Below are 13862 nucleotides of genomic sequence, written 5' to 3'. Positions count from 1 at the left end.
GCCAAGAAAATCCCAAATGGGGTCACCAGGAGTTAGACATGACTGAAAAATAAACAAACAAAACATTGTTATTGGTCTTATTATACCTCCTTGAGCCTCAGTTTCCTTATCTGTAAAATTAAAGAATTGAACTAGATGGCCTCCAAGACCTTTCCCAAATCTAGCTCTGTGATTCTTTTTACTCAAGAGTCTCTATTCTCCTATTTGTCCTCTAATTTCTCTTGACTGGCCTCTCTCTTTTGTTCATTTTCTCCCACTCCCTAACTGCTCTGTCTTTGGCTTCCTCCTCAGCTCTTCTGTTGGCCTTCCTTTCTCCCTCTCTCCCTTCCTTCCTTCTTTCCCTCCTTCTTTCCTTTCTTCCCTCCTTCTTTCCTTTCTTCCCTCCTTTCTTCCTTCCTTCCTTCCTTCCTTTCTTCCTTCCTTCCTTCCTTCCTTCCTTCCTTCCTTCCTTCCTTCCTTCCTTCCTTCCTTCCTTCCTTCCTTCCTTCCTTCCTTCCTTCCTCCCTCCCTCCCTCCCTCCCTCCTTCCCTCCCTCCCTCCTTCCCTCCCTCCCTCCCTCCCTCTCTTCCTTCCTTCCTTCCTTCCTTCCTTCCTTCCTTCCTTCCTTCCTTCCTTCCTTCCTTCCTTCCTTCCTTCCTTCCTTCCTTCCTTCCTTCCTTCCTTCCTTCCTTCCTTCCTTTCTTCCTTCCCTCTCTTTGTCTTTCTCTTGTCTCTCTGACTATCTGTCTCTGTGTCTCTCTCTCTGCCTCTCTGTCTCTCTGTCTCTGTCTCTGTCTGTCTGTCTGTCTGTCTCTCTCTACCATTTAGCTCTCACTCTACTCTCTCTCTAGCTTTCCAATCATCTCATCAAAATTTGGTGTTTATAAATAATTTTCTCATGGCTGCTCCATGAAGAGTCCCAGTCAGCCATGTTCTTAGCCAGCTCGTTTGCATTTCCAAAAGCCAATCTCTTCTTTCTTGGCTGGTCAGAGGCATCCTTCTTTGGGAACAAAGTCTTCTTTCTGGTGTCTCTTCTCGTAGCAGCGAGCTTCTCCCTCTTCCTCTGAGTTTCTCTCTGGAGTCCGTCTCATCTGGTACCAACAGGCTGAAGAAGGGAGGAGAGTGAATGTCCACTTTTCAAAAACAAACCATAAATGATGGAAGTTGGCACTTTTATGGACGGTCATATTTTGAAGTCTTGTTTGTCTTGTTGATGGTCTCTAAGTTTAGAATTTTGTAGAAGTGTGGCCTTTCCTGGGGCATGCAGAGGGCACAAGAAGGAAAGCTGACAGGGTATGGTTTCAGGCTTCCACCAGTGAAAAGAGAAAGGTTGGAGCAGGCTGGAGTGGGGCAGAGGACACGCTAGGGCTTTCTCAGTTACTCTGAAATCCAGTCTTTTGGGTGGGTGCCTGTTCTGTCTGTATCAAAGGCCATTTCTGCCTGTGCAGGGAGGGATGGGCTATTTTTTAAATTGAAACAATTTACTTAATTAATTAATTTAAAATATTTCTCCATGATTCCATGATTCATGTTCTTTCCCTCCCCTCTTTCCCACCTCCCATAACCAATGAGCAATTTCTCTGGGTTTTACATGGATCATTGCTCAAGACCTATTTCCATATTATCGATCAGTGTCCAGGGTGATCATTTAGAGTCTACAAGGGATGGGCTATTTAGCTGCGTTTCTCTCTAGCTGAGGGAATACTTGAAGGAGGGTGCTTGAACCATTCACAGGATACGTGGACATCGGGCTCATCCCAGCGGGGGCAAGAGAGATCCGAATTGAGGAGGTTGCTGAGGCTGGGAATTTCCTAGCACTGAGGAGTGAGGATCCAGAGAAATATTTCCTAAATGGTGGATGGACCATCCAGTGGAATGGCGACTACAAGGTGGCCGGGACCACCTTCACCTATGAGAGGAATGGGAACTGGGAGAATCTCACATCCCCAGGACCCACCTGGGAGCCCGTCTGGATTCAGGTATGCCCACCCTGGAGTCTGGGGAGTCCAGGGCAATGGGAGCCCTGTATTGGGCATGGTGGAGGGATTCACCCAATAGAGGCTCCCAGCTGGATGGAGGAGACGCACTCTGAGCCCTCAAAGACCCCTCGGTGTGGGGTGTGAGAGCTCACATTTCTAGACTGTTTTAGGATTTTTGAGGTGCTTCCCTCGCAACAATCCAGTAGGATAGTAAATGTATTATTCTGATTATCCTTATTTTACAGTTGAGGAAACTGAGGCACAGAAAGGGAATGTGACTTGTTCAAGGTAATACAGTTAATAAGTGGTAGAGAGGAAACGTGGAGATGAAATCAGATCTCCTGATTTGCACTTGAGTCTATTATTTTCCCACCAGCCAATCGTCAATAAGCATTTATTGATCATTAGCTGTCTACCAGGCACTGTGCTAGGCCCTGGGGATACGGAGAAGGCAAAATCACAGATCCCTGCACCCTCTAGGATTTCCTTCTAATAAGAGGAGACGAGATGGAAACCCAAAGTTAACACAGTGCTTGGCATACAGAAGGTAGTTCATAAATGCTTGACTAACAGCCAGCATTTATATACTTATATTTATGTTGAAGGTTTTTATATATATTTACACATTTGGTCTGTGGATGAGAGAGAGATACAATATATTGCAAAGACTGGATTTTACAACTTTGGTTCCTGATCCCCCGCTAGTACAGATTCCAAGAAGTAGGTGCCCTGGACAGACCCATGGCTGGTATTCTGACAAGCCTCCTAGAAGTTTCTGCTACGAGATCGTGAAGGAACCAGCTGTCTGGTCCTCCCCTTGCCTTCACCCAATGGCAGAAGCCGAAGTCCCTCCTTCTTCTGGCCCACCTTGCTCCAGGGTCCCCCTCCCCAGCGAGAGTCCCAAGGGCAAGTTGCTTCCCAGGCATCATCTGTTCCTGAGGCCAGCCCTGTGTCATGGTGTCCCTAATAAAACCAAATTTCCAGCTGTTTTGAATACAGACAAAAGATGGAGATGGCATGAAATCATTTTAGGGCTTCCTCTTTCCCACTCCATCTTCGATGCCTGTCCTGCCAGAGAGAGGCTCCTTTGGGTCCTCTCCCCTCCCCCCAACCCTCCACCCCAGCTCATACCTGGGCCAGATGTACAGGAAACCCGAGATGGATGCCAGGCATCTCCTGACACAGCTCCCGCTCCCCACTCCTCCATATCTCGGCTGAGAGAAAGCCTAGTTACTGGTTGGCAGCCCGCCTGAGGCTGAAACAGTCTGAAAGGGCCAATAGAGGTGGGGAGGCTCCAGGCAAAAGGTCTTCAGAGAGAAGGATAGATGGATGGACAGAGGGACGGATGGATGGACAGACAGACTGATGGATGGATGGCTAGATGGACAGATGCATGAATGGATGGATTGATAGCTAGCTAGACAGATGGATGGATGGAAAGAAGGATTAGATAGATAGATGGATAGAAAGATATATAGATGGATGGATGGATAGACAGATGGATGGATGCATGGATGGATGGATGGATGGAAAGAAGAATTAGATAGATAGATGGATAGATAGATATATAGATGGATGGATGGATAGACAGATGGATGGATGCATGGATGGATGGATGGAAAGAAGAATTAGATAGATAGATGGATAGATAGATATATAGATGGATGGATGGATAGACAGATGGATGGATGCATGGATGGATGGATGGAAAGAAGGATTAGATAGATAGATGGATAGATAGATATATAGATGGATGGATGGATAGATGGATAGACAGATGGATGGATGCATGGATGGATAGATGGATTAATGGATGAATGGAAGGAAGGATAGGTAGATAGACAGACAGATAGATAGATAGATAGATAGATAGATAGATAGATGATAGATAGATGGATGAATGGATGGAAGGATGGATAGATAGATATATAGATGGATGGATGAATGGATGGATGGATGGATGGATGGATGGATATATGGGTGAATGGAAGGAAGGATAGATAGATAGATAGATAGACAGACAGACAGACAGACAGACAGACAGACAAGCCTGGAGTCAGAGAGACCTGAGTTTAAAAATCCAGCTTCAGACACATTATATGTAACCATGTACAAGTCACTTAAGCGTTGTTTATACTCTGCTTCAGTTTTCTCAACTGTAAAATGGACATTATTATATATAGCACCTCCTTCCTCAAGTTGTTGTGAGACCAAATAAAATAAAGCTACAGAAATGCTAGCCATATTATTATCTCCATTATTACCTATCAGGATATTGTGAAGATTCACTTATTGTTAGGGAAGCTGGATGGCTAAGTGGATAGGGAGCCACACCTGAAGTCAGGAAGACCTGGGTTCAAATCTGACCTTAGACACTTCTTAGCTATGTGACCCTGGGCAAGTCACTTAACCCTAATTGTCTATCCCTTACTCCTTTTTTGCTTTAGATCTGATACTTAGGGCGGTTGCTAGGTGACTCAGTGGATTGAGAACCAACCCTAGAGATGGGAAGTCCTGGATTAAAATCTGATTCAGACACTCCCTAGCTGTGTGACCCTGGGCAAGTCACTTAACCCCCCCATTACCTAACTCTTACCACTCTTCTGCCTTGGAACCGATACATATTATTGATTATAAGATGGAAAGTAAGGTTTTAAAAATGGGGGTGAGAGCTCCTGCTTTACATCCTTCATTCCTCCTCACCCCAATGCTAATTTTTTCATCTACCTACTCTGCAGGAAAAGAGCCTCATTAGGGGGCACACAAGACACCTTCAGGGCCCAAATCCTCGTCTTGCTCAGGCCTCCCAGACTTTGAACTCTTGGGGAGGGGCTGTGGGGACCTTAGGAAAGTAACAAATTGGGCCCAAAGAGCCTCATTTCAAAGGCTGAGAACAAGACCCAGATTGAATCATCCTTTGGAACTCTTCCCCCGAGACGATCTTGCAGCTTGGAAGGCATTTGTTTCCCTTACACTTTCCAAAAGCGCCTGATTCAGAATGAAATCAAGGGTGGCAAGTCTGCCCCCCAGGAGATATCGCCCCTCCCCAGAATGATCAATCATGAACCCCACCCTCCAGACCCATCTCCAAGCCCATCAGAATAATTCACTCAACAGTAAGGACCAGGGTTGGCGTACCCCATCTTGGGCAGCGACTATAGGCACTGAAGTCCAAAGTACTGGGCTCACACTGTGCCTATCCTGATGCCACCTTGGTCACTAATCCCTGCCCCATGGCAAGGTTTCCCTTGCCCCAAGCCTCCCACTCTGGGCAGTCCAGTAGAGAGGAGATTCTCCTTCTAAGCCTTCCATGTGGCCCCTTCTTGGACCTATTTTCTCCTCTGTAAAATGAATGAGTTGGACCAGACGATGTCCAAGGATGCAAGGTTGTAGAGTTAGGGTTGAAAGGAACCTTCTGGTCCATCGAGTCCAACCCCCTCATTTGACCAGATGAGGAAACCGAGGTCTCTCAGAAAAGCCAAACATCATGGCCAAAGTCTCATGGGAAATAAATGAAGGGGGAGTCCCTGAAGTCTGGGTCTAGTGGCTGCCTTGTAGGATCCTAGCAAGGGGTGCGAGGTCTCCTTGTGTGGAACCAGCCCTTCTCTGCTAGCCAGAGTTGGCCGTCCTCCCTCAGCTCCGTTAGTGTATAAAGAGCCTTGACCAGCAGCTGGACCCCCAGATGTTTTCATCTGGTTGCTGGGTTGTTCTGTGTCCCATCCAATCTCTCTCCATCCCCCCAGCACACCCAGGGCCAGGTCCTAGGAAGCTGGGAAGCCAGAGAGGCATTCTCAATAGTGCAGGGTTTAAGGGTGTGCAGAAAGCGGTGGTGGGGATGGAATTCAGCCCTCTCCTCCTCTCCCACCAAACCTAAATAATCTGACTCAGCACTGAATGATGGAGCTGGAAGGGACCTTAGAGAAAAATCGTCTAGACCTGCCCCCTTGTTCTATAGATAAAAAATCCGGAAGCCCCAAAGAATGGAGGGGCCAGCCCAGAGTGACCCAGCAAGCGACGGGCCAGGGAATCTGGTGAAATCACATTTGGTGAGGAGAGGTGGAAGGTTCCCAGGGACCTTAGATGTCTTCTCCTCCAAGCTCTGCCCTCGAGGGACTTACAGAGACCTAGAGGCTAATTATCAGTTATCCCCAGCCCCTCTAACCTGCAGGGAGGGCCACTTCTGGCAATCCATGCCTGGCAATCTCTGTTTTACAGTGGAGGAAACTGAGGCAGACAGAGGTCAAGGGACTTGCCCTTGGCTACACAGCTAGTAGGTGTCTGAGGTGGAATTTGAACCCAAGCCCCCTTTCTCCACATCTGTTTGCTCTACGACATCCCTTCTCTTGTCAGGGGAATCCCCTTCCTTTGGACCCACCAGCCCAAAGTAGCAGGCATTGATGGACAAGACAGATTAGAGTCAGGGGACGCCAGCTGGGAAGGAGGCTATGGCAGCGGTCCAGGTGTGAGTAGAGGAGGCCAGGACCCTGATGGTGACTCGGGGAATGGAGAGGAAGCCCCCAACTTGCTAATGAGGTGTCTGGGCAGCTGGACCCAGCCAGGCGGTCTCTGCTCACAGCCTGTGGTTACAGAACCATCAGAAAATATCCCAGAGCCAAGGCACTGGGCCCTGTTGAAGAAGGGCTTCCAGCCCAGTGGTTAACCTCCGGATCATAAACACCCTCCCCAGCACCGACCGTCAGGCACGCTGACCACTGCCTCGGTTTCCCCTTCTAGCTACTGTTCCAAGAGAGCAATCCTGGAGTACGTTACGAGTACACCATCCGGAGGGAGGCGGACAATGAAAATGAAATCCAGCCTCCGGAGTTCTCCTGGCGCTATGGAGCCTGGACCAAATGCACGGTGACCTGTGGCACAGGTAAGGCACCGCGGCCAGGGGCAAGGAGGGCACAGGGGAGACATTCACCTTTCTGAACCTCCAAAGGAGCCTCCTCCCAAAGGTGTATCTCAGAGGCATTGAGAGCCGGGCGTCCCAACCCTCTTGGTTTATAGAGGAAGAAACTGAGATTTGGCTGCCTACTTCAGAGAACTTTTGTAGGAAACAACATGGCGCCTGGGGAATGTCTGCTGGGTGCTTTCCCTACAGAATGCAAACCCTACGTCAGTAGAGACTTTCATTTTTGTCTTTGTAGGCGCCTAGATGGGGCTAGAGACTGGATTTGAAATCAGGACTCTTTGTGACCTCTCCTGCCTCAGTTTCCCCCTCTGTAAAATAAGGATAAGAATCACACCCACCTCCCAGGGTGGTGGCGATGAACAGATGAGATTCTGTAATGTTCTTTGCAAATCTGAAAGCATCCAATTAAGTACTAGTTATTGTTATGATTAATATGATTATTGCATCTCGAGTCTGGTCCACCGCTGGGCACGTAGTAAGTATTTGATGTTTGTGGATTCATTGGTTCAACTCTCAGCTCTCCGTTTACTACCTGTGTGACTACCCATCGCTGCCTCCTTTGACCTTAGTTTCTTCATCTTTACATGACCGGGTTGGACCAGAGCATCCCTCGCTCGTCCAAGTCTAGGATCCGAAAGTATCTCTCCTGGAGGATACTGTTTCGTTTCTTCGCATGTCTATCCCAGCGTCTACCATCTTTCCCCCATGTCTCCCCTAGACTTGGGAAGCATGGCGTCTTGGTGGATGAGCGGGGATGGAAGGACACTTGTCTCGAGCCTTTCAGCTCCCACTGCCAGCAGTTTCTGAGGCAGGAGCCACCCAGGGCTGTAGCCCTGGAGAACTCAAGCTCCTTAGAGCAGACACCTCCATGGTTGTCCTTGCATCCCCAGCTCTAAGCACACAGTAGGTGCCTCATTAATGTTGCCTGGTTGAGAAAGCTTGAAGCGACTGCTGTGGCCCATCTTGGTCTTTCTGGACTGTTGTTGGTTGGTGGCAAATTCTCCCGTTTATAAAACTTGGATGACCCATTTCTTGGAATGTGCCCCTTTCCAACGACGCGTTGGCCTCCTCCTCTTCTCTGTGTCCTCCTCCTTCAGTCTCCTGCTCCGTCCTTCGCCTGGGCTCCTAATCCAGGACACTGTGTCCCCCCAGCGGCCCCCAGAATTGTGCATTTGCACCGCCGGCTGGCTTAAGAGCCTTGCTCTGACCCCCCCCATATAACAGCATCCCCTGCTCTGTATCCAGGTAACGCTGGCGCTCGCCTTCTTCCTTGCCCCTTTTCTAAACCCCCTCCTTGACCCCTGGCCTCTCTCCCCCAAACTGCTGCTCTATTTAAGGATCAGGTCTTCCTCCATGGCCCTGAGGTCCCCAGCTGGCGTCTGTCACATCGCAGCAGCCCGGCTGTCTTCGGTTCCATCCCATGCCAACTCCTCACTCCCCAGCAAGAGGCCAGCACAGGGTGGGGCCACATGGGGGGAGGTAAGTGTTGTTGACATGTGAAAGGTTGCAGACACCTCCCGGGAGGTTTGCCCTGACCAGCAGCCTGCCTGGGGCCAGAGATTTGGTCCTACCCAGCTTTGGGGCTTTGGGGCACCCACAGTGCCTGTAACAAGAATCTGTGTGAAGCGTCTAGGTGCCAGTCACTGGGCTGAGCATCTCTTCTCCTGCCCTGCCATGTGCATTGATCGAAGGGATGCCCAGTGTCACACCTGAAAATCAGGACTATGGAAGAGTCAGGGAAGGAGGGGATGGGAGAGGGAGAAGAGGGACAGAGATAGAAAGAAACAGAGACAGACAGAGACACAGAGAGAGGCAGAGACAGAGACAGAGAGAAACAGAGAGACAGAGATAGAAAGAAACAGACAGACAGACAGATAGAGGCAGAGACAGAGACAGACAGAGACAGACAGAGAGGCAGACAGAGGCAGAGACAGAGACAAGTAGAGGGACAGAGAGACAGACAGAGGCAGCAGAGGCAGAGACAGAGACAGAGGCAGAGACAGAGATAGAGACAGAGAAACAGAGAGAGACAGAGAGACAGACAGAGACAGAGAGAAAGAGATATTCAGAGACCGAGAGACAAACAGACAGAGGCAGAGAGAGAAGGAGAGACAGTGGAGACAGAGATGGAGAGAGAGACATAGTGAGAATCAGAAAGACAGAGACAGAGAGACAGAGAGGGAGGAAGGTAGAGAGACACAGACAGACAGAGGCAGAGAGAGACAGAGAGACAGTGAAGACAGAGACAGAGAGAGACATAGTGAGAGTCAGAAAGAGAGAGACAGAGACAGAGAGGGGGGAAGGGAGAGAGACACAGCCAGACAAAGACAGAGAGACAGAGACAGACAGAGAGAGTGAGAGACAGAGGATGAGGAAGAGAGGAAAGAGAGGGAGAGAGGAAGAGAAGAGAGAAGGAAGAAGGGAGGGAGATAAAGAGACACAGAGAGAGAAAGGGAAGGAGGAAGGAATGGAGGCAGGAGAGAGAGAGAGGGAGGAAGGGAGGGGGGAGAGAGCAAGGAGGGGAGAAAGACAGAGGGACACACAGAGACAGAGATAGAGAGAGAGAGACAGAGACAGAGAAGGGGAAAGAGCTCTGTCTTAAAATCAACACTATTGGTTCCAAAGGCAAAAGAGTTGTAAGAGATAGGCAATGGGGGTTAAGTGACTTACCCAGGGTCACATAGCTAGGGAGTGTCTGAGTCCAGATTTGAACCCAGAACCTTCCATCTCTAGGTCTGGCTCTCAAACTACAGAGCCCCCCAGCTGCCCCCTCATTTGGCCTTTCATATTGAGACATCTTGGAGTGATGGAAGAAACGCATGTGATGGCCCAGTTCCCACAGGATAAGGCAGACTCTGATGGCTAATGAGGAAGAGAGCTCCAAACAATAATCCTTGTACTATTCATCTCACTGAACTCCTGGGAGGGGAGTGATTTGTAAACCATAAAGCATCAAAGAAATAGGATCATACTATTCAATTCAACATGCATTTGTTAAGCCCCTTCTGTATACGAGGCATTGTGTTAGATGCTAGGGATATAAAATCAAATAACCAAAAAGATACCATCCATGTCCTCAGGTAGTTTATATTCTTTGGGAATGGGGTGTTGGAAGGACTCTCTAAAATATATGACAAAACCCTAGCTCTGGAGTTAAAGGATCTGAGTTCCAATTCTGATTCTGCAGCCTGTCACCTATATAACCTAAGCCATCTCCTAATCTCCTCATGCCTCAGTTTCCTTACTTGTAAAATGAGGGAGAATACCTGCTTGTCTCTGAGGCCCCTTATGGCTCCAGATCTGTAATCCTGTGAACCCAGATTCATAAATATTAGGATTGAATGATTCTATCTATAGTGAACTCCTAGATGAGGAAATAGCTCTAACAGTGCAGGTTGGCAGCTTCTTTGTACTTGATAGTCTTAAAGAGTTGCGTAGAATGCCAAGGAAGTAAAATGACTTGCCCAGGGTCAGTATGTGTCAGAAGTGGGACTTGAACCCAGGTCTTTCTGGTTGGGGGCTGGCTCTCTAGGCATTACACTATACTGACTCTATAAAAATGTGTGGGGTCTTTGAGGGCAGGGACTGTCTTTTGGCTTTTCACTATATCCCCAGCACTTAGCACGATGCCTGGTGTGGAGTAGTTTATAAATGTTTATCGACTGACTGACTAAATGCCAAGTATGTAGACAACAACACATACTAATGACAAGGAGAGAACATTGACCACTGAGGGAATCATGTAGCAGACAGCACCTTCGCTGTACCTACCAGTGTACTTGGGTTTGATTGGCTAAGGCTAAGCTGGGGGGCAGGAGGGGGGCTGCATTCCAGATACACAGCAATGGCAGATCCAATGGGGTCATCCACCTGAATGGGGGTGGAGAGTGCCCAAAGGGCCAAAGCATGAAATGAGACTAGAAAGTTAGGTAGGGGCTAGATTGGGACACACCTTAAAATCCAGGCTGAGGATAGCGTGTTCCGTCCTAAAAAAAGCAAGAGGGACAGATTGCATGTTCTTGAGCAGGGAAATGATACAGTCAGCTCTGGTTTTGAGGAATATCAAGCTGGTACCCGAATACACGGTGAACTGGAGATGTAGAGCCTGGAATTTAAAAGGAATAAATACGTTCATTTATACTTGGATTTTCCAAACTCCACTTCAGAGTACAAGTGGGGGAGGTATGACTAGATGGTGGTTCATCTGGAAAATATCTGGGGGCCTCACTGGACCTTCCACCTGATTTATGGTCTCTGGCTTCCAACATGGGAATAACAAGGTTCTGGACAAGGAGAGAATGCACTTAACCAAGGACTGGTAAGAAGATTTTCTTAGCATCTTGCAAATCTAATCAGAAGGGCTTGATTCAAAAAACAATGGGTAAAGGGAAAGAGGGAGAAAGAAAACACTGCCCACCTATATCCACCAGGCTGAAGACCATAGAGAGTACCTCGAATGGTGGAAGAAAAGTAGCAAGAGAGTGATTCACAAATTGTCAATCAGTAGTCTTTTTTTCCTGCTTCTTTGTGATCCCATTGGCGTTTTCTTGGCAAAGATACTAGAGTGGTTTACTTCTCCATTTACTTCTCTAGCTCATTTTACAGATGAGGAAACTGAGGCAAATAGGATTGAGGGACTCATTCAGGATCACACAGCTAGTAAGTGACTGAGGCCAGATTTGAATGCAAGTCTTCCTGACTCCAGGCATGGTGACCCCATTGATGTTTTCTTGGCAGAGATAGTAGAGTGGTTTACTTCTCTAGCTCATTTTACAGATGAGGAAACTGAGGCAAATAGGATTGAGGGGACTCATTCAGGATCACACAGTTACTAGGTGACTGAGACCAGATTTGAATTCAAGTCTTCCTGACTCCAGGCATGGTATGCCACCTAGCTGCCCTATATTCATAAATTAGTGGGCAACAAAAATCTAAGGGAGACAATAGCAATAAAATCCTTAAACTCAGATATAGGTACACAAACATCCAAAGTCTAGTAGACAAGCAAGTAAACTGAGATCCAAAGACAAAGGAAAGTAAGCGTGATCTCAACAGTATCACTAGGACTTGGTGGGATGAGAAGCCTTCAAATGTCCATGGACTATATCTCTTATTCCAACAAAAGCAGGAGGTTGTTCAGAGCTGTGTAGCAGTTTTTTTTTTCATTTTAAAAGTAAAAACTGATTTACATATTCATTGAGTATTACAGGCAGTATTTGTTATAAGGGAGGAGTGGAGTGAAGTGTAAGGAGTGCGTTTTCTATTAAGAAATACTAGGTGAGAAGGTCTAGCAGCCAGGAGAGGAGAAATGTCTAGTGGAGATCAGCAGAGTCAAAACCAAGAAGTGATGCTATCATCAGAGTATAGCACAGACCACCGGGACTGAAGGAGAAGATAGAGGAGTAGTTTGGGAAACAGGTCACAAGCCCAGGACAGAGATGCGATAGAGATGAGATGGAGAGCTTCAGTGATCTGGTTGGGTTCTTGAGTTCTCTCTCTGCCCCAAACAAGGCAGTTCATCATTTCAGGGCTTGTCCTCATGATCATTTCTTCTTTAGAAGGTAGGGGGAACAACAAAAGGCAGTTCTATGCCAGATGTTATTTTCATCAGCAGAGAGGAATGGGTTGTTTGCTTAGAAGTGACATATGGGCCAGGCACAAGGGCACCTAATAAGTGTTTGCTTCATGGTTGATTCTGCAAGCATGGCAAGTCTCTGCTTTTCTAAACCTCATTTTCCTCAGCTATAAAATGAAGGGGTTGGATTAGGTGAACAACTCTAAGACTGTCAATCTGTCACCTAACAGATTGTAAAGCCTTTCCTTGCCTTTCCTTGCCTTTCCTTGCCTTTCCTTGCCTTTCCTTGCCTTTCCTTGCCTTTCCTTGCCTTTCCTTGCCTTCCCTTCCCTTCCCTTCCTTGCCTTCCCTTGCCTTCCCTTCCCTTCCCTTCCCTTCCCTTGCCTTCCCTTGCCTTGCCTTGCCTTGCCTTCCCTTCCCTTCCCTTCCCTTCCCTTCCCTTCCCTTCCCTTCCCTTCCCTTCCCTTCCCTTCCCTTCCCTTCCCTTTCCCCCTTTTCCCCTTTCCCCTTTCCCCTTTCCTTTCCCCTTTCTCCTTTCCTTTCCTTTCCTTTCCTTTCCTTTCCTTTCCTTTCCTTTCCTTTCCTTTCCTTTCCTTTCCTTTCCTTTCCTTTCCTTTCCTTTCCTTTCCTTTCCTTTCCTTTCCTTTCCTTTCCTTTCCTTTCCTTTCCTTTCCTTTCCTTTCCTTTCCTTTCCTTTCCTCCTCTCTTCTCTTCTTTTCTTTTCAACCCTTACTTTCCACCCTAGAATCAATACTAAGTAATGGTTGCAAAACATAAGAGTGGTAAGGACTAGGCAAAGGAGATTAAGTGACTTGACCAGGGTCTCACAACTAGGAAGCATCTGAGATCAGATTTGAACCCAGGATGTTCCATCTCTTAGCCTGACTCTCAATCCACTGAGCCACATAGTTGCCTGCTAGGCGCTATTTTCTCTGTACTTTCTGTGCCTAGGAGAGTGTCTGGCATGTAGTGGTGCTTAATAAATGCTTGTGGTAGTGGGGACAGCTAGGTGGCTCAGTGGATAAAGATAGAAGAAGGTCCTGGGTTCAAATATGGCCACAGACACTTCTTAGCCAAGTGACCCTGAACCAGTCCTTTAGCCCTCATTGCCTGTCACTTACCACTATTCTGCCTTGGAACTAATACATGCTATTGATTCTAAGAAGGTAAGGATTTCAAAATAAATAAATGCTTATGGGTGAAGGAATGATTGGAACCATAAATAGGAGAAGGAGCCCTAGACCCAGAGTCTGAATCCTGCCTCTGATACTAGCTGTGTGACTTTGGGCCAGCCACTGAATCACAAACTAGGAATAATATTTATAGTAGGCTGCTAGATTGTGCTGTCAGGAAAACACAGGGGTTATAATCAGGAATGACTAGAGCCTTAATAGCTATGTGACCTTTAGTAAAT

General features: G+C 47.5%; 1 protein-coding gene across 1 annotated transcript in view; it reads left to right on the top strand.

The window, feature by feature from the left end:
* The window catches only part of LOC100026396 (A disintegrin and metalloproteinase with thrombospondin motifs 7), a 128352-nt gene extending 115593 nt beyond the window's left edge, over positions 1-12759 (top strand). Inside the window, exons 15-16 of the mRNA XM_056797242.1 lie at positions 1714-1958; positions 6693-12759. Coding sequence (XP_056653220.1) covers positions 1714-1958; positions 6693-6890 — 443 coding nt within the window. The 3' untranslated portion in view covers positions 6891-12759. The remainder of the gene's footprint in view (positions 1-1713; positions 1959-6692) is intronic.
* Positions 12760-13862: the final 1103 nt, after the last annotated feature.

This window comes from Monodelphis domestica, chromosome 1, assembly GCF_027887165.1.
Source record: "Monodelphis domestica isolate mMonDom1 chromosome 1, mMonDom1.pri, whole genome shotgun sequence".
Lineage (NCBI taxonomy): Eukaryota > Metazoa > Chordata > Mammalia > Didelphimorphia > Didelphidae > Monodelphis > Monodelphis domestica.
Note: the sequence above shows the minus strand (reverse complement) of the source record. Positions and strands in the feature narration are given on the sequence as shown.